The following is a 21,489-nucleotide window of genomic DNA, read 5'->3' on the forward strand; positions in this document are numbered from 1 at the left end:
AATAAAGTGTGCACAAAAATAAAGGAAGTAAAATCAGTTTATAGGAAAGGCTGGAAGTCACAAGCGGTGGAGGGAGGAGGAGAAAGGGTTAGTATTATATTTATGCTTAAATTATGGTGGAATTTGTGTTTGTTATTGTTTGGGTTTATGTTATTGGTGTATTATGATTTGAATGTCGTAGGTTATGATTTTGTTTTTATGTATTTTTAAAGAAAAAATAAAGCTTTTTTAAAAAAACAACAAGATATTGAAGGAGCTTCCGATGCCTTTAACCATGGGATCCTCCTCAGCCTACTACGGTAAGTGAGATGGGTATTAGGGACAGTTTTACAGTGGTTCTGGCCCTATCTCCAGGTCTGGTTTCAGTTTTCTTTTTCAGCCTCCTGCCAGTTGTCCCTGGTGTGTGTGTGTGTGTGTGTGTGCACATACTGGAAAGTACTCTTGTCATCCACAAGAAGCCTTTGGGAGCAGTGATTAGATTTGGGGGAAGCTGTCAGCATTCTGGTAATACCCAGCTCTTTTTCTGTAACATCTGAATGAGGAGAGGCTGTGCAGCCCTGATGATGGGCAGCTGAATTTGGACCAAAAAACCCGAGTCCAAATTATGGCAAGGGGGAAATGCTGTGAGTGAGCAGTCCCAAAGTCTGGATTATTGCTGCTTTGGACAGGGTCATACTCCTAAAGGTTTGTAGGCTGATAAGACAGCTGTGTGTTTCTGGACCAGGATAGCCTGGCCACTGTTCTCCATGTGGGTAACTGTTAGAATGGATTACTGCAATGCACTCTGTGAGGTTGACCCAGCAGCTGTAGCTAGTGCAAACTGCAGTTGTTTCAACACTGGCTGCCAATTAGGTACCAGTTCTAAGTGTTTGTACTGGTTTACAAAACCCTATACAGATTGGGATCAGGACACCAAAAAGAATCTCATACCTTATATACCCGTCCAATCACTGCACTCTGCAGGATAGGACCTGCAGACACCATCTCACTAGGAGGTCCACTCCATACCTTGTACAAATCAGGTTTTTATTGTAGCAGCACCTACAATTTGAAATCCTCTCTTGTTGCTTACCAGGTGAGTACTGTTGTTGATGCTTGTTGGTCCATATTTTTTCAACAAGCCTTTTCAATGGATAGTTTAATCTTGTTTTTTAAGTACTCATTACAATAAAAAACTTTGTCCCAATACACACAGTGATGTGTTATGTATAAAGGATGCTGTATTTCATATGATGCGAGTGCCCATCAGCTTTTGCCACATCACCCTCCATGAATTCAAAAGAACACTCTGCAGTCCTCAGTGCACTATTCATGATCCTATGTGCTGGGTATTCCCTAGGCAGGTATATCTAAGGAACCCACTACTGTGTGTTGAGTGGCAAAAAGAGATCGCATGCCACTCAGTCTAGTGGAGGATCTAGCTCTCAACTGGTTTATGTTCTCTTCTGGAGTCTGACTAGCGAGTCTTCTAAAAGCATTTTAAATAGATTGTTAACTAGCTGTAAGCAATGTTCCAGTAGTTCTATTGTTTAACAATTCACCAGATCCCAATTCTGTGTCCCAGAATGTTTAATCTGGCAGCATAACAATGACTGTGGGTACAAAATAGATGTTGTGGGACCCTAATTCAATGAACAAGAGATATTATAAAAATTATGCTTAGTAAATTGTGCCCTTAAGGTTTACACAGACAATGAGTATAATGAAGGAGAATCAGAACTGAGCAAGACAGCTCCCTTGAGCTTACCTATTGTGAAGTGTTCATGTTGCCATGAAATAGAGTAGAAAGGAATTAAAAGACTTATTTACAGACATTTTTCAAACTATATAAACAGCTGTGAAAAGCTGGCTCTAAAACCTTGTGTTTGATTGCTGACTATATTGTAAGGAAAATACATGTGTACATGAATGCCAATGCATTTGTTAAACTCAGTTCATTACCATAAAGGAGGGCAGCTTTTGTCCAAAATCTTTTATTTACTATAAAGACAAAACCACCAAAATAGGTACAAATTATACTATAAAATTGGTTCAAAGGGGTAAAAACTTTAATTAAAATATCTTGATATATTTAAAATAACAAAGGATATAATGAAGCCAAATTTTCTTAACCTAGAGATCTTTAAAATTTACTTGCACAGTAAGGTGCTAATAGAAGTTAGCCCTTAAGCCCTGGAAGTCTTAGGAAATCAGTCACATAGCAAATATAATTTCAATGTGAAAGTGAACTTTGGTAGAAGAAAATCTATAGGACACCTGAGGTAGTAGAAACTGGAATAAACAGCAGTAGACGTTATTTACAACTTAGGTACCAAATAACATTAAGAACACAAAAATAATTACACAATACAATTTTCAGTCCAGCTTTGATCCAAATAAAATAAGATTACATCACATCTGCATTAAAAAAAACCCACAATTACCAGCAAGCTGAGGGAAATGCAAACAAACTCAGACAATGCTTTTAGACACCTAGAGGCAGTCTGAATTTGATATGTGGTAGACATGGTGATCTAGAAAGGTAATACTGATTAGCTGAGGTTCATCAGTTTATACAATTGACAATTTTGTCAGAAACTGCATTAATCTGACAACTGATCTTCCAGTACATGAATTGGCAAGAGCGCATCCTTTAAAGCTTGCACAGAATAGACTTGGAAACAATATGATCAGAGTAAATTCTAAACTGTCAAGAAACAGAAGTCAAATACAAATACAGAGCTACTAAACTTCACATTTCGATTTTTTAACTCTTCAAAGCCTGTCAATCTTCAAAAAGCAAAGGAAGGTAATGTTTTAAGAAAAATGCACATCCACATTTAATGACATTGCTTTTATTTAACGCTAGCATGATCACTGCTGTAAACCTCACTTGTTTTGTTTCCAATCAGCGAGTCGTACATTGTCAATAATGTACAGTACTATAGCTTATTTAGTTTGTCCTGAGTCTTTGAGCATAACCAATTTCTGGTCAATAATTCAACTGGCTTCTGAAGAGTTAAAACTTGAACAGTTATTAAAACAAACTGATTATAAACACAACCAGTATTTTATTTCAAAAAGACTGACCAAAAAGCAAAAGAATAGCTGCCATTTTCCTTCAATAATCCATTCATCAAAATCTAAAAGCCTGCCCTTAAAAACCATCATGAAACAATTAAAAATCTTTGCTAAAAAGTAGTTTTGCACTCCTGTGGAATAATTTTCTCACATTATACTTGTGGGTTATATTTTTCAAGTCCAAGCACATTTTTTTTCTGAAAAACTATTTGAAAAAAAAAGAGCTTAAGTGATTTTCTTTTCCTTTTTAAAATATTGCCAAATTACATATTTATCAATTGTAACTGTAAACAGATGATGCATGGTAGAAGGAAAACAGCAGGCAAATCCAACAATGGTGGACATGAACACAGTGGTAAATTGAGAGTAAGGCTGGATTTTAATATTTGGCTCCCATCAAAGGGTGACTTAGAATGGAAGCTGGGTAGTGGCAGGCTTGACATAAAACTTTTCTACACAGCTATACCATGAGAATTATTACATGAAAAAAAGGCTCCAAAACAGTTCATTTGACCCTTGGTTACAAATTCTGTTATTGAAAGTAATTGTGCATTTTCCGCTTCCAACTTAAAACACTGACTCAATGGCAGTCTTTTATTCCAGATTTCAAACCAATCCTTATCACAGTCTTTTATAGCAGGTTATCCAGCAATATTTAGCTTGAACCAAGTTCTAGCTGCTATGGGCGTGTTTTTTTAAAAGAATCACTTATTCCCTGAAGGATAAAATGAAAGTACAGAACTGTAACTTCCAAGGGGAAGTTACAAGGCTAGCAGTAAATGCACATTGAACCAAAATTGCCATGGTCAGTGACTTTTAGGAAGGCAAAATGTGGATTCAAAACTATCAACTGTTTCCCCCCTCCACTTAAACATCAAAATATAATGCACAGACACTGTACCTTCTTAATGATGAGTAACGAAAACAACCTAAACTGGGTTGTAGAGCCCATAACTGCTGATGTTTGCATGATGTGAAATGGAACTGGGATTGCAGTTTTTAAATGGCTCCTGAGCCCCTCAGCTGCTAGTATTGCTGAAAAAGTGCTCCAAAATAAAATTAAAAATTAAAAACCACGTCTTCCACTAAATAATCATGCAGATTTAAAAGAGGAATTGCTTTTCTGTTCACGAAGAGCCAGATCTTTGAGAAAGGCACAGTTTACATATTTCTGCAGTCTGTGAAATGTTGCATACTGAGCTTAGGTAAAGATCTCGATTTGTCAGTCACATACTTAAGTACAGGTCCTCTACTGACCTCAAGTCCTCAAAAATGTATAGTTAAGGCCAGCAGAACAGTTAATACATACTGCCATGCAAAACTGCACAGGAAGACCAGCACTGTTCTAGATTCAGTAGCATCATGTTCAGTGTATCCCCACTTTTACATAACAAACTACCACGTAGTGCGGAAGACAGGGTGTTTCAGCAACTCCCTTGCTGCGGGTCTGTCCTGAGGTTGAAGTTCCAAACACCGAAGCGCCACATCCCGTAAGCCTGGAGAGAGATGTGGTGGGATTGATGGCGCTGTGGTTGCACTGGCAATCTACAATCAGAAGAGAAAACACAGGTTATGTTCAGGATTCCCTTCTCGTTGGAGACCCCTGGATGCAGACTGGAGCAAAACCTCTGCAAGACTCTGAACTGCAGAACATTTGCTTACATTGCATGCAGCCTGGTTAGCATTGCTTACCATGTATTTGCCTTTCATCTTTTGCACATTTTGTATTTCCCACCCACAGAACTTTAGGGTTGGAGTTATTCCCCCAAATGGTTGTGTGTGTGTGTGTGTGTGTGTGTGTGTGTGTGTGTGTGTAACTGCTTACTATCTTATTGCACACAGACACAATATCAAAACAACGGTGGCAGAAGAAGCAAAAAAAAAAAAAGTGGAGCTTAGCACATAATTTGTTACAATATCTGATCTGCAGGATTCCTAGAATAAAGAGTTGTCTTGTTCTATTAGGGCATTTGCCTTTTCAAATTGGTGCAGTAACACTAAACCAACTGATGTAAACAGCTAGCATAAACAAGATTTGCATCTGAAGTTCATCTAGCTTACATTTAAGAGTTCTTATATTGACTGTCCCCAAAGACTTCTCTCAAATCTCTAAATTTTCTTCTTTAATTTCTATAACACTGTTTCCAGTCTATCTAGCTTCTTCATCCTTGTACATAATTTCAATGAATGGTCTTTCCAAAGACTGAAGTTGCTATTGAACAGGGTATGGTACTATTCAGATATGGATGACAGCAATAGGATCACTGGGTAGATCATGCACAGCAGAGTTTAGTAAGTTCTTGCTGAAGTCCCAATCACTGTCTATTTCTGATTCCTTATTTGCAACTCTTAAGTACTGTAATAAAACCCAGTCCTAAACCTATGAAAAATAGAATCCTGAAAAATGTGCCCCTCAAGACAGTCCTTTGGCAGGACCATGCTAATGAATATACTATACTATTCTTATTTAGGGCAAATTTGATAAGATGCACATATTAGAGAACTGTGGGTACTTTTCAAACTAGGATATTTTGAAAAAAGAATACGTACATTGTCATAGAATCATAGAATAATAGAGTTGGAAGAGACCACAAGGGCCATCCAGTCCAACCCCCTGCCAAGCAGGAAACACCTTTTAAAAGAACTTAAACAAGCATTTTTAGCAGCTCTAAATTTGTTTCAATGTTGTCTGCATGGTATAAGTTCCCAGTGGAATTGCTCCCACCTACAGGCTTTGTAGAGAATTCTCTTACTTATCGCCTTACCTTAAATATCAAAGCAAGATGATTGGAATGTTTCTCTGCGTTCCAGGGGGGTTTAGCACAAGCCATTTCTATAATGGCACAACCTATGCTCCACACATCACAGCTCCTACCATACTGCTGGCCTCTTAACACCTGAAGAATAAGAAAGACAAGTTTAATTCCTATAAATCTTCTAGCAGCAGTATAGAAGATATTTTAAGAATCATCCATGGTTAATAAAATGAGAGTTTCAGCAGACATCTCTGTGTGAGATTATGGCAGGACTGACAACTTATTTATTTGATTTCTATACTGCTCTTCATCCAAGGAACAAAGGGAGGTTTACAATATAAAAACAAAATACATACAATAACAACAGCAAAAAAACACAATCGCACACGCACAGTTTAAAAGGCCATAATTTTTTTAATTAGTCAAAGGCAAGCATAGGCAAACTTGGCCCTCCAAATGTTTTGGGACTACAACTCCCATCATCCCTAGCTAACAGGACCAGTGGTCAGGGATGATGGGAGTTGTAGTCCCAAAACATCTGGAGGGCCGAGTTTACCTATGCCTGGTCAAAGGCCTGGGAGAAGAGGAATGTTTTTGCCTGGTGCCTGAAGATATGTAACAAAGGTGCCAGGCCCTGAGGAGAGCATTCCACAAGCATGGAGCCACCACAGAAAAGGCTCATTCTTGTGTTGCTAACCCTCGATCACAGGGTCTGGGTCAGTCGATATGGGAAGAGATGGTCTTTGAGATATTGCAGTCCTGAGCTGTTTAAGGCTTTATAGGTCAAAACCAGCAGTTTGATTTGGGCCTGGGAACTAATTGGCAGCCAGTGCAGTTGGGTCATGATTGGTGCTATATGCTTAAATCGTCTTGCCCCAGTGAGCAACCTGGCCGCTGAATTCTGCACCAGCAAAGTTTCTGAACCATCTTCAGAGGCAGTCCCATGCATTGCAGTAATCTAACCTAATCCAACCTGTTCTGCACAACATCCAGGTAGAAATATAACTAGATACAGTGACAGAGAGCAATAACTAAGAGCAGTAACAAGATACAGACCCAAGGAGCAATTTTCCATGTTTCAGACCACTGGCTCAAATTTGCTACATTCTTGTTCAAGGGGGAGGGAAAAGGGGGATGTGGGCTGGAGTGTTTCCGGGGTTGCTGCTGGCAGCAAACTCTTTTCTTAGTTTAAACTCACTGCTTCAGAGATCCTGTCCTACTCAAGAGGTTCAAAATAAGGTGGTGGCAGATACGAAGATAGCATGGCATGGTTTGGTGCAGACAACCTTGATCAAATTGGCTTGGTTCAAATACCATAGTTCTTGTTATAGTCACATGTTTTGCCAATCCAAGTAGTGGAGCAAGGGAGTGTATAATCTTTTAAAAGGCAAGTAGGGCAAAACTACACTGCTTTCTCTTGTCTCCATTGCACAGCATGCCTCTTTAGGTCTTGCAGCTGAGCAAGCGCATAGGCCAGTGATGGGTAGTATTGAACATTTGGGAGGGCCACAGGTTCCCCCTCTTCTGTCTTAAGATAATAATCAAGCAGTTCATCTTTTCCCAAAGTTGCCCCACTGAATTCTTACCTCGGGTGCCATAAATGCAATGGTCCCCAACAACTGTCCTTGAAACTCTCCAGCACCAGTTCCTTTAGATGCCAACCTAGCTGCAGCTCCAAAATCCGCAATTCTTAACCTATGGCCTGTGCTGTCAATTAACAAGTTGGCACCTGTGAACATAATAAGAAATTAATTTAGTTGCTGCTGTGAGTGGGTCTATGTGAAGGAGACACGACAGGCTTGGGTGCGCACACATGGTAGAAACAAAAGTTACTATCGATCAGTATACCAAAGATTTCGGTATTTTCCTTCAGTGTACACAAATAGACTCCATTCAAAATTAGACAATGCCATATAACCAAAAACTTCAGCCTTTCTCCAAAAGTGACTTTCTCCCACCAAAAATTGGAAAAAAACCTGAAAGATTTCTGCCTCTGTAAACCAAACTCTGTTTTTTTTCCTATTGGAAGAGAAACAGGAGCAATATTTATCAACAGAAGGTCTTGCAATATTGCTGTAGCAAGTTACATTTGAGTGTGGGTTTGGGTGTTCACCAAAATACATTTTTATCCTGCTTGCAAACGGTTTAGACATAAGTGAGAACCAAAACCACTGAATAGACGATATCATCATCATCATCATTTCTTCTATTGATGTTTAATGTTTTCAGAACACAAATAATATAAAGGCAAATCTTATGCTTGAAGAACCTAAAGGAGGACAGGATCCCCCAAATATATTTTTTTAAAAATAAAACCCTTCATGTACCCATTCCCCCAACTAGACACGTTAGCATTACATGTGTTCAATCATAAATCTATTCTATCTTGTCGTTGCATTAATCTCTGGATTTTTAACAGAAAAATCTGCACAGAGATTTATACTTAAATATGTATATATGTTACAATACTGTATGTTTAAAAGTGCTTTTTAATAATTAAGGTATGGCTTTTGAGAGTTGAGAACTGCATCACAAAATCTGGAGAAGTGCGAAATCCAAAGGTAACAGAATTCTTGGTGCTCTTGAAGGAAACTTTATTTTCTAGATCAGTTTTCCATTTCAATCAGGGTTTAGGCCCATTTGGGCACAGAAACTGATTTGGTCACCCTGTATGATAACCTGTGTCAGGACAGGGAAAATGTGTCCTCCTTAATTCTCAACAGCTCAGTGGCTTTCGATGCCATCAACCCAGACCTGCGATCATCGTTCTTCATGTGCCTCTCCTACAAGAGGTCAGGAGGGTGGCAACACAAGAACATGTCTTTTCTGCAGCTGTTCCCTGTTTGTGGAATGCTCTCCCCAGGGAGGCTTGCCTGATGCCTTCATTATATGCCTTTAGGCATCAGGTGAAAATGTTCCTCTCCATTGGCTGAATAACATCCTATTTCCTTGTTGTTAGTGGGGTATTGCTTTGGTTTGTTTCTGTTTTTTGTCTCTTTATATTTTGTTGGAAGCTGCTCAGAGTGGTTGGGGCAACCTAGTCAGATGGGCAGGGTATAAGAAATAAATTATTACTCTAGATTATTATTATGTATTATGCATTTTTATGCTGTGAACTGCCCTGTGATCTTCAGATGCAGGGTGGTATACAAATTTAATAAATAAACAATTACAGGTTATAATAACTATTGTAGCACTATTTTTACCTTTGACATCTCTGTGAATTATCTGATTCTCATGAAGGTAGGCAAGGCCACGAAGCAACTGTTCTGTGTAGTTTGCAATCACAGAATCTTTGAAGGCTCCATATTTACTTAACAAATGAGCAACAGATCCCCCTGGAAGATGAGAGTTAACATTTTTAGTCACTAGTACGCTGCTCATGAAAACAATCTGGATTTTACTGCCATTGAAATAGTTTCAAAATTGGGTATACCAATGCAGACAAGTGAAATAGTTTTAAGCTCAACTTTCTGAATTTACTTTTGGGGTCCTAGTTGTTTAGAGTTCCCTTTATCAGAAAGAGTGGCACGTACACGAATCATAGTATTGTATCATTTACATCCCACAATTTGGATAAAGCTAATTTCAATTTAAAGAGATGGCAAAAGGGACAAACTTACAAATTTAGAGGCAGGTGGAGAGAGATGAATATAGTTTGGGGGCACATTACCTGCCATCCATTCTATAAAGAGATTGTAGTTGCTCTTCTCACATGTAGCACCCATCATTCGAATTATATTAGGGTGATTTAGATGACCCATCATTCTTATCTCTTCCCGCAGAGCTTCTACCACCTCTTCCTGCTCAGATGATGTATTCCTGACATATGTCACCTGCATCACACAAAGCCAGGTCAAATTTTGCTTCAACAATAGAGAATCTTATTGACATTATTGTACCTGAAGCTGCACACAGTGTTGAACACCTTCAAGAAAGAGGTTCAACATAGGCTATCTGATTCTACCCACTATATAAAACCTCTGTTTTTGTTCTCTTGCTTTCTTCTTTCCCTTAAGCAACCACAGGCAGCCACTTCACATGTGGAGATATATGGATTTTAGAGAAATGTATAAACTATGGCATGAGAAGTGCAGTAAGAAAGATAAACACTCTTGCTGAACATGTATGTTTCCCACCTTCCTAAAGATTCTTCCCATGCAGGGGGGGGGGGGGCTTAGTGTGTGCAACTGCCTAGAATAAAAGCAGTTTTCATTATCACTTCCTCCAATAGTCCAAGTCCTTTCCTATCTTAAGGCATTAAGTGGGGCAGAATTTGTGTAAAAGAAACCAGTGCCAAAAGTTTCAGAACTAACATAACTGAGGACAAATCTTTCTGGACCTCTGCACTACCTTGATTTTCTTTTCCGAATATTAATATTAAGTTAATGCTGACAAAACTTTCACATCACAACAGAGGAACATTTACCTGTTTCACTGCCATTAACGTCCCAGTTCCAACATCCTGAGCTTGATAACATGAAGAAAAGGCACCAAGGCCAATTTGTTGACCTTTAAGCCATTCTATATCTTCCCTGTAATGGTGCTTTGCTTTGGTATGCCCAGGCAGCGTCTCTGGTGTCTGCAAATTAAACAAATAGCTATGAACCCGTTAACACCCAGTGTTATCCAAGAAAAGGATAATTTTTTAAAAAAGACACACATCCTAATAATTTCAAAACACAATGATTGCATCCAAGTGTCTTCAGGATCATGGGGTGCACAAATTCAGTACCTGTATATAGGGTTTTGTTCAAATTCTAAAAACTAACCAGTCCTAATGTTTCACTTTCAAACTACTTGCTTAATAAACTCTTACATTTGGAAATATCACCACGAGATATTTCTTACTGCAAAGACAAAAAAGTAACACACAAAAACAAATGGAGAGGGTAGGATAGTCTAAGAAACCTCTAGAGAACCACTGAAGAAACAATACTCTCCCAGTAACAGATAATGAATAAAATTGCAAACTATGTACCAGCAAGTAGATGATCTCTGCACAGTTTAGAATTGCTGTTATATGTATGTTTGTTTTTTATTTCTTCAACATTTGTAGTGTTTGGTATGCATCACAGGGGGTTTCCCTTGATAAAACATTTGTACCTTGCTGAAAGGTGGAGGTTATTATGGAAGGCTAGAGGACACGCCAGTTGGGAAGCAAGACAATTAACTTTATTTCCCCTCACCAAAAAGAACAGAATAGAAAAAGAAATCTTCTCAACTCCAAGTGTCACCTAAATCTAATGACTAAACTATGTAAGTGACAGTATCCACACAGAGATAACTAAATTAGCACAGAGTAAACACCAATTTCCTGTCTTAAAGCAATCTAACTCCACAGAGTGCAGTGGGAGTAGGAATGCAGACCTCAAGGCTTAGCATGCCTGTATTTCACCTCTGGGCAAGATAATGCCCACCAGACAGATTTCAGGCCTACTTCTATTTTGCATTTTGTATATTCAGTTGTGATTCCATGCATGATCAATTTGAGCTCAAAGAGCACTCTTCCTTTCATTGCTACTCTAATGTCTTCTTTCAGCTCTAAGTGATAATTCAGTTATTACAACCCCCTCCCCCTAAACATTCATTTAGGCTTGATGGTATCAGTAAACCCTACCCATCACATGCAAACAACATGTTATTCCCTATACTTATTTTCCCCAGTTCTAATATATAAACAAATGAAGTGACGTGCCTTAGAGCTTGGTATGTAGCTTCAATTTACTATTTTTATGGACAGGACACAAAACCCAGTTATAGTCGAAGTCCAAAGTATACCCATCCCCCCCAGGTGAACTGAATGAAGAAATAAGTGACATGTATAGTGGCGCTGTGGGTTAAAGCACAGAGTCTAGGGCTTGCTGATCAGAAGGTCGGCGGTTCGAATCCCTGCAACGGGGTGAGCGCCCGTTGCTCGGTCCCAGCTCCTGCCAACCTAGCAGTTCGAAAGCACGTCAAAGTGCAAGTAGATAAATAGGGACCGCTCCAGCGGGAAGGTAAATGGCGTTTCCGTGCGCTGCTCTGGTTCGCCAGAAGCAGCTTTGTCATGCTGGCCACATGACCCGGAAGCTGTCTGCGGACAAACGCCGGCTCCCTCGGCCTATAGAGCGAGATGAGCGCTGCAACCCCAGAGTCGGACACGACTGGACCTGATGGTCAGGGGCCCCTTTACCCTTTACCTTTTTATAGCCACCCAAATACGGTTGAGTTTTCCTTGAACCATTATGGTTTCATTTCAGAAGTGTTGCTCAGCTGATGGCAAAGCTTTTGTCAGTGGAATGGGAAAGGAAGCCATTTTCAGCTACCTACCCCCCCCCCCGGCAGCCCCGTACATTTGGTTGAGAGGGCCCTCCAGCTTCTGGAGCAGGTTCAGCGGGCAATGGCTGAAAATGGCTTCCCTCCCCCCATCGGATGAATGGCATGGTTTGGATGCAACCCACTGTGTCTTAAACTGTTTTTCCTTTGGCTTTCCAAATCAAACACAAGACATGCATTTTACAACAGTAAATACACGTAGACTAAGAAAGTACAAAAGCCAGTGTACTCACATCCTGCTGAATGATTATGATATCTTCACCATTTTCAACCTGCAATTGAGGAACTATTGGAAGGGCATCCTGAGATGCTGACATTGCCATGGCAATAGCTAAAGCTTCCTCTTCTTCAGCTTCCATCTTCTCCTTGCATTTCTGATTATGGTTCACATCATCTTTGTATGTGTTGTCATTTTCCGCGCGTTCAGGAGACAGAACCGCCACTTCAGATTTGAACGTGACTGTTCCATCACTCGCTGGCATCGAAGCCTCAAGTAAGTCCTCCATACTGGAATTGAGTTCTGTATTAATATCCAGCTGGCTACGTTTTTCTTCCACAGGGGTGAAAACAGTCTCTTCACTTGGTATGACTGCACTATTATTGCTGCTACTACTACTACTATTGCTATCACACTGTGATATATCATTTAAATTAAGTGTCATGCTGTTTTTGGAGGCTTCCCCCTGCTTGTTCATTTCACAAGGAGTAGGTCGAGATGGCTTTGGCCGGTGTATATGACTGAATGGCAAAGGCCGGGCCTGTGTAAAGACAGGAGACAGTTTTTCTGATTCTTTATGTTCAGCACAGTTTCTTTGAATCTGGAGAGAAAGCTTCCGTTGCGTTTGAGGAGAAGCAGAGGGCATTTTGCAGGGAACAAATCCCTGAGGTCTGAGTTTAGAAACATCAACGCCTGCGGGTACGGATGGCGTAGTGGGGGACGACAAAGTTGGGAATACAGATTTGGAATGACAGGATGAGAGAGAAGAGTTCAAGCACTGGCCATGGGGTCTGCCTTTTGTTTGAACGGCTGGTTTTGGTTGCTCCATTGTTCCTGAAGAAACAGAAAGTCCCAGAGACATACCAGCCACCACGTCAGAAATGTCCTCAGGACTGGCACTTGGTTTTTTGTCACCCACACCTTTCCCACTTTTCCCTGATAACTGGATCGTGTGATTTGGAGTATTGCTCTCTGTGGACTCTGGAGAGTTATCAGGAACTGGTGGCTGTGCAAATTCACGCCTGCATTCGCCGGAATGCATCTCCTCCATACCTAGCTGGATGGCTTCTGCAATTTCCATTTCATCTGCTATAGCCATCAACCGCCGGCGCATCCTTGTGTAATGTGTTGAGCTCGTCATACTCAACATTTCCAACAGTTTAACAAACACGTGCGGTACTCTTGCAACCATTCTGGCAGCACTTAAAAATACCCTCCGTGACAATTTGCCAACCATTGAGTGGGAGTTGTCAATTGACTGCAGAGCAAAGTTCAACAGCGACAGCAGCTTTTTGTACCTAAAAGTAAACACAAAGCACAGTTAAGGTCTCTGCGGCAAAAGAAAAGAAAGGAAAAGAAAGGAAAGGAAAGAAAAGAAAAGAAAAGAGTGTACTAAGCATTTAAAGCAGCAAGTCAATTACAGTATAGTTAACAAAAAGTGTTTTTTATGTAAAGAAATCATTTTCTAAACTCAATATTTTCTAAAGTAGTACCTGTCCACAACAGTGTCTGCCTGTAAAATATCCTCACTGACAATGTGGGGATAAAATTCACCAGGAAACTCCAACAACAGTCTATCTATGAGACAAAGGCGCCCAAGCAGTGCTTGCCAATTGTTTGGTTCAGGCTGTGTTCCAAGGATGCAATTTAAGACGAAATCAATACCACCAATTCCAATGGACCCTACAAAAGAAAAAGAATTAAACAGAATTAAAGATATACCACCAAGATATATTATTTTATGTGAAGTTTTTGTGAAGTTACCGGTATGAGAAGATCTTCCCCTTTTCAGCCAAGTTACTTTTGGGGGGTGTTACAACTTGTTACGATTTTTCAGACTACTCATGAATTTCACCAGTGCTGATTGCTGAATACATATTAGAAGAACCAGTTTTTTCTTTTTTAATGCTATAAGCCAGGGGTTCCCAAACTAAGGCCCAGGGGCCGGATGCGGCCCAATCGCCTTCTAAATCCAGCCTGCAGACGGTCCGGGAATCAGCATGTTTTTACATGAGTAGAATGTGTCCTTTTATTTAGAATACATCTCTGTTTTTTTTTTGTGGGGCCTGCCTGGTGTTTTTACATGAGTAGAACGTGCCCTTTTATTTAAAATGCATCTCTGGGTTTGTTGTGGGGCATAGGAATTCGTTCATTTTTTCTTCTTCAAAATATAGTCCGCCCCCCCCCCCCCAGGTCTGAGGGACAGTGGACCGGCCCCCTGCTGAAAAAGTTTGCTGACCCCTGCTATAAGCAAAGTTTCCAAAATAAATGACATTGGAAAGGTTTGTCCTTCATTCACATTTCCATCCCAATCTGTCTGAAGTTCACAGCACAAGCTCACACATCACATGACTATTTTAAAGGTTACAAAAATCATTACAAGCATATTCACAGTTCTATCTATATACATTCATTGAATACTGGAAAGTACTGTTTTGCATTCACCACCATGTTCAAGTAGCTCTCAAATTCTGCCGATTCAGGTGTCACAGAATCAATATTTTAGTAATGAAATATTGAAGTTTACTTCTATTAAATGAAGTTTAGTAATGATGAACTTGGGTTCATTCCTTTACAGTGGTACCTCGGTTTATGAACACAATTGGTTCCGGAAGTCTGTTCATAAACTGAAGCGTTCATAAACTGAAGCGAACTTTCCCATTGAAAGTAATGGAAAGTGAATTAATCCGTTCCAGACGGTCCGCGGAGTAACCGTTCATAAACTGAAGCGAACTTTTCCATTGAAAGTAATGGAAAGTGGATTAATCCGTTCCAGACGGGTCCGTGAAGTACTTAAACTGAAGCGTTCATAAACTGAAACATGGGTGTAATTGGTTCCGGAAGTCTGTTCATAAACTGAAGCGTTCATAAACTGAAGCGAACTTTCCCATTGAAAGTAATGGAAAGTGAATTAATCCGTTCCAGATGGGTCCGCGGCGTTCATAAACCGAAAATTCATAAACCGAGGTGTTCATAAACCAAGGTTCCACTGTAAATGGGTCTATTAATATAACTTACATGTAACCCTAGGTCTGCAATCCAACACAATTACTGTGATGTCTTTATCCTTGGGTCTTCCAGTTTCTCAATTTTAAATCTCTTCTGCTCTGAATTTTCCTGCTTGTCTACTGTATTTCAACCAACATTTTAGCAATATCACACTACTATTTCATTCTCTCCAATGGTTAGCCATTCTTCGTATTAGATTCAAAATCATTAAATCATTTTACAGTCTAATACAGGCGTTGGCAACATTTTCCCGCCGTGGGCCGGATCATTCCCACGGATGATCGTCCATGGGCCGGACATGCGCAGAAGCGATTTCCGGCACCTGCACTGCCCATGTCCGGGGCTCCGGAAATCGCTTCTGCGCATGTCCGGAAGCCGAAAATCGCATCTAGGCATGCGCACGAGTGATTTCTGGCGCCCGTGCTGCCCATGTCCAAAATGTCCGCAGCGCCAGAAATCGCTTCTGTGCATGTCCGGAAGCTGAAAATCGCGTTTGGACATGCGTAGAAGTGATTTCCGCCGCCGCGCTGCCCATGTCCGAAATGTCCGCAGCACCAGAAATCGCGTCTGCGGCTGCGCAGACGCGATTTCTGGCGCCGCTCAGCAAGTCACCGCACCGCGCCAGTTTAATGCAGCGCGCGGGGGACTTGCCGAGCAGGCGACTCAGTTCACGGGCGGTCCATAGGCTGAATAAATGGCTTCCAAGGGCCACGTTGCCGACCTATGGTCTAATAGTTCCTTGTTTTTCTACTGTAGTTTCCACCCAAGATCAATTTATTTGTTACACCTTCACTCTAATATAATGCTTGTACCTTCTCTTCTAATGAAACAATGTGGAGGAATTCTTCCTTTAGAAACTCAGCTGGCTTAATCTCTTCACCGTCCCCCCCAAACTCCCTCCCTTTTCCACTTTGATCTTCAATTTCTCTCCACTTACTCTCTCTTTTCTTTTAATTTCTCTGTTGTACCTATTTAATTTATTTTTTTTAACAACTTTACACCTTCTCTTCGCTCATGTCTTTTGGTTTTGCTCTTAATTTAGAATACAAACATGTGAAGTGGGGTTTGTTATTGCTTTTAGTACATGGGTGTCAAACACAAGGCCCGGGGGCCTAATCCGGCCCGCCAGACCTCGTCATGTGGCCCGCGTAGCCGCCGCCGACACTAACCACTGACAGTAGTTCTGGAGCCTGCGATTGGCCGAGGGTCAAAACCAGGGGCGGGGCTACAGGCAGAGGCCGGGGCGCTGGAGCCGCGCTGACAGCCTTGGCCAGGGAATTTCAATTTCGGATGAGGCTGAGGGAGGCGGTGGCACAGCGGCCAGACAGGGAAGTGAGATGCAGGAGGAGGAGGAGGAAGCCCACCGAGGAGGTAGGAAAGCCCTACAGGCGCCGCTGGCAAAGTTGGTGCCGGGACGGAGCAGCGCTGGATTTTTTTTTGGCGGGCTTTGCTGTTGTCTCCGAGAGCGAGTGAGGCGGCACTGGGGAGCCGCCGCCCGCCGCTTCCCTTCCTCTCCTCGGCTGCATCCGGGAGGTGGGCGAGCGAGCGGGCGAAAGGGACGCAGAGTGAGCCGGAGGGGGAAGTAGGCAAAGCGCAACAGCCACTCTCTTGATGGAGCCGGGTTTCTCTTCCCTCTTCCCCCGTTTTCTCCTCATAGACACTCGGGAGGGTGTCTGGCTTTTGCTCTGCCCCCCACCCCTGAGCCGCCCTTTGGCTTCTCAGTTTCGGCGGAGCTGCTCCCTGGGGGGCGGCCGGGAGGGAGGCGGCGGCAACGGCATGGGTTCCTGCTCTTCCCGGTCTGCCGCCGCCTCCTCTCAGCCCCTCGTGATGTAGGGCTCCAGATGGAGTCGCCTCGCGGTTTGAGTAGGTGGGAGGGGTTTTTTGGGGGGGGAGGTTTTCAAGCCTCCTCTGCCTGCAGTCCCGGTAGGGAGAGGCGGCGGCGAAGACGACAACAGCGCGGGTGGGGGGAAGAGCAGCTCTGAGGCGAAGATGCACGTCTGCTGGGGCTGCCACCGCCTTCCTCCTCGGGAAATCCGCTGCCCTCCCTCAGCGCGAGAGGAAGGGACTCTGGCGCTGAGGAGGGAGGATGCAAAAGCAAAGCAAGGAGTTGGCGCTGCACCGCATGTTCCTGCCCCTCTCCAAAGCATGGGGTGGGTTGCAGCGTGTGGCATCCTGCCTAGCGGTGTTTGGGTGTGCGCAGGGCGGGAGAGGGAAGCCCTCTTTCCATCTGCAGGTTTTTAATCCCAGCAGTGGCTTTCTCCTTCCTGCCGAAGGTTTAGTTGAGCCCCCCCCCCCCGAAGCCGTCGATCCCCACCTTTTGTTCAAATTTCCCTCGTTTACATCCCCTCCCACACACGCGCCACGACGCAGGAATGTGATCCGCGTGGGGGCAGGAATGAGCTTACATTATTACAAAAAACAGTAATAATTGAATGCAGTGACAATAATTTATGATAATAAAGAGTGGACACATAGTCCTACAGACACAACCGGCCCTTTGAGGGTGACCAAACTGCTGATGCGGCCCCCGATGAATTTGAGTTTGACACCCCTGTTTTAGTATATGGCCTAGTACAGATTAGGTACTTTATGCAGAACAACGGCAATCAGGATGATTTGAGTGGGATGCTCACAAAGCCATGAAGATGCAGGATCAAAATAAAAAGAGACTGTGTTTATTTGATGAACCCTTTGGGGGTGGGGAGAAATAAGCTCCACAATCAAATGGGCTTAATTAATGGTGGTCTGGCAACTGCTAGTACAGAAGATTATTTTTGAAATTTCCAACTTAATTAAGTATTGGACTCCACCACGCTGGAGTTAATTTTCTTTAGAACAACTGATCATATGTTGTTATTAGATTTTTAAAAAGATTTTCTCCTCTGCCACTTCAAATTTCATCTCAAAACTCCTTTATCTACTGTAGGAAGTCTTTGGTTAATCTTTCAGCCCTTATGAACAACCGTATAAAGTATGTGTGACAGTGTTTGCTCACATTCATCCCTTGTTACTATTGCCCCCAAAAGTCCACCGAGTAAAGGAAGAGGCAAGCATTTCCCCCCCCCCTTATGATACTCTGTAAAGCACTAGGTATACTGATGGTACTATACAAATAAGTATACAATGAAGTTTTACCAGAGTTAAGTATTTCTCTACCAACTGCCAGTTCTCCATCTTGGCCCTTGCACATCTCAAGGAGTGTTGAAACTGAAAGTTGGCTTGTGCGGCTATAAAAAGTAAAAAACAAAAATGTATTTATCACATGAATTCTGTATGTATAGTTCTATGTTTTTGTTTTATTTTTACAACAGACAGTGAACCTATCATGTAAGACCTTTATCAAGGATATTTCTGAAAACAGCATGGTCAAAATTAGGAGCAATTTTCATAATTCATAAATAAATACCCATTTCAACATGCTTCCATTAATGCTGTATATACTTTTAAGAAAGTAAAACCAGGCTGTTCTTCAACAGGTGACACCAAAGTAAGGATTCCCCACTGTTCTCCCCATGGATGGGTTGGATGGCAGTGCCATTCCAATCTGGGATTAAGACTCATCTCGGTTTAAGGATCTGTTAAAACTCAGTCTAAACTGTCCAGCTTTCCCTCAGCTAGCTGTGAGAGCTCTGATGGCAACAGCAGATACATACCCTCAATACTGAAGGTCTGGTAAACGATTAACTGGATACTTTAGTGGTGCTGTCTCAAGTTTCTGTAGGCTCTCTCACCTTCAGCTTCCAAAACTGGTGCTCTAGATTAGATGAATTTCAGTCTTGGGCATCAGTTTTGGAATTCATACCATTTCTTGAAGTTTCTATAGGACTTATTTCTGTAGTACTATGTGATCTAGTTTGAATTCTAAGTCAGTGGAAACTTTTTTGCTTTCTTAACAGACTGCTCTGACTTAGGCAAAACCAACCATTTCAAGGCAGCTAGTGCTCACTGCTGGCTTAGTAAGAACTCAATTGTTTGGTGAGCATCTGATGCTCTCTTAAACCAGAGGCAAAAAATAAAAATAAAAAACAATTGAAAGAGCCCAGACACCTCACTCTCTCAGGAGGGAGTGCTTTAGAAGTTGGAAAGATAAGAGAATACAGGTACTGTAATAGACTTTGCTTGTACATGCACATACCAATATGTGGGACAGTACACAGATCTTTTATGATATTGTGAGGGACAGGGGATATCGCGAAGTCCCTCCCCTCCTGAGTTCAAGCCCATCCCCGAGCACAGGGGAAAGCAGAGAGAGTTCCGATTCCAATGGGGAAGCAGGAAATCGTGTCCGAGGCTCAGGCAAGGTAGAGGAGCCAGGGTCCCAGGTGGGACAGGAAGGGGCGAATAAGGGGGGGAGACCCATCCCCCCAACTCCGGAATTACGCAGAAAGAGGAGGGGAAAGAGGATGGGTCTGCCAAAGCTTTTGTGTTGGAGAAAGACGCGCCAAAAGCCATTCGGAGGTTCTGGAACCGACTGACCACATCACTCCGTGTAAATAGCAATGACTTCAGCACTGTAAATACGCAGCACCAATAAAAGAATAAAATGCAGAGCTGCGTAGCGTAGTTACTCTGAAGTAGCCCACTCCGGCCACTGTGACAGATATGTTGTGCATCCACTGTGCAACATTATGACACATTTGATAATGCGCACAACCAACCATGACAAGAAAAATTATATCCTACATTTTTGAAAAATCTGAGCATTTCCAGGAAATTGCTATGGAAAAATGAAATCCAATGTATCAATTTAAGAGTAACATTTTCCAGCTATGTATAATACCTACATATTATTCAAAGAGTAGCTGTCAAGTATTTTTTATGGTATAACCAATTTCACATTCAAGGCCAAAATAACTTCAAATACAGACCATAAATCAACAAACAGTCAAAAATTTCTTTTTACATGAATTTGTCCTTAATCTTTTATGAAGTTTTTTAAAATACAGGTTTGTAAAAAGTTTGAATAGACCAAACACTATACCTGTTAGCATCTGCGCATTTCACCAATATAGTCTCCACAACTGGCTTCAGAAGTTGTTGCAATTTTGCCCTCTCTGCCAGGCTATAGCAGGGTGTATATACCAGCATGGCTCTTAACGTTTTCTAGAAAAAGCAGGGAGGGAGTGTTTTAAAAAGCAAAAACCCCACCAAAAGCCTTGTACACACACTTCATTTGTTCTAGAAGAATAGCAAGAATTAGTCATTGGATACAAAAATTCACTCTAAAGTTTGCTGCAACAGACAAATCAATTGCAGGATACAATTTGGTAAACAAGAGGCAAATTTTGTAGGAGAGCATGTTTTCCTACAAATTTATTAGCCTTCCAGATGCCAGAGACTCTGCTTTACATGTTTTGTTTAGTATAAAGAGCACAGTCCAGTGTGATAGGCCAGATAGAAATGGATAATAAAGGATGACCACACTATGCATCTTTCTCATAATAAAAAGTCACTTTTGATGATATTCCAAAGAAAACTGATAGGCTCTATTTAGCAGAAGCAACCTACCACCTCTGCTGAAAGCCAGACTGTATTATTCTGGACTTTCTAGAATTTTATTTGTGAGCTGCTTCCTACTGGCTTAACCAATAACTGAATATTACTAGAGGTAAACTGGGCGAAGTAGCTTTTATCTTACACTTGTATATGACACCTAGAATGGACTTTTCAGTAATCTGCACTGTGTGTCCTAATTTGAGAAACTGTATTTTTCAAACATGCATTTCTCCATGTGTGCTGAAGCATAGATATCCATGCATGGATTTCATTTGAACATTCACACCTGGCCTTTCAACGGAAGCATTTGGCAATGGGTCTCAATAATGGGTTGTTGTTTTTATTTTGATTATATATATATATATATATTGTGGTTTTTTTGTGTTGATCTTTTTTGTGAACTGCCCTGAGATCTCCGTGTACAGGGCAGTATATAAATTCTAACAACAACAACAACAACTGTACTACTGCCACAAGACAATTCAGATACTGCATGGAATTGTTCCATTCTTCCCTAAATAAGCCACAGTTCATACATTTGCTGGGAGCAGATGTGATGGAGCAGCTTAAGCTCCTTCCTTTCACCATATACATAGCTCCCGTGAGAATCAAAAAATTCCATGCATATACAGA

At 41.6% G+C, this 21,489-nt stretch overlaps 1 protein-coding gene across 3 annotated transcripts in view; it reads right to left on the reverse strand.

The window, feature by feature from the left end:
* Positions 1-397: 397 nt before the first annotated feature.
* Positions 398-21,489, reverse strand: part of MAP3K1 (mitogen-activated protein kinase kinase kinase 1) — a 69,681-nt gene continuing 48,589 nt past the window's right edge. The window contains exons 11-20 of one of the 3 annotated variants that reach the window (XM_060280287.1): positions 20,342-20,463; positions 18,496-18,587; positions 13,845-14,034; positions 12,368-13,649; positions 10,246-10,398; positions 9,490-9,652; positions 9,023-9,154; positions 7,403-7,545; positions 5,826-5,957; positions 398-4,605 (exon numbers count right to left, since the gene is read on the reverse strand). In XM_060280287.1, the coding sequence (XP_060136270.1) occupies positions 4,456-4,605; positions 5,826-5,957; positions 7,403-7,545; positions 9,023-9,154; positions 9,490-9,652; positions 10,246-10,398; positions 12,368-13,649; positions 13,845-14,034; positions 18,496-18,587; positions 20,342-20,463 (2,559 nt within the window). In that variant the 3' untranslated portion in view covers positions 398-4,455. The remainder of the gene's footprint in view (positions 4,606-5,825; positions 5,958-7,402; positions 7,546-9,022; positions 9,155-9,489; positions 9,653-10,245; positions 10,399-12,367; positions 13,650-13,844; positions 14,035-18,495; positions 18,588-20,341; positions 20,464-21,489) is intronic. The other 2 variants (XM_060280286.1, XM_035100953.2) reach the window with 2 other exon arrangements.

This window comes from Zootoca vivipara, chromosome 11 (genome assembly GCF_963506605.1).
Source record: "Zootoca vivipara chromosome 11, rZooViv1.1, whole genome shotgun sequence".
NCBI classification, from domain to species: Eukaryota; Metazoa; Chordata; class Lepidosauria; order Squamata; family Lacertidae; genus Zootoca; species Zootoca vivipara.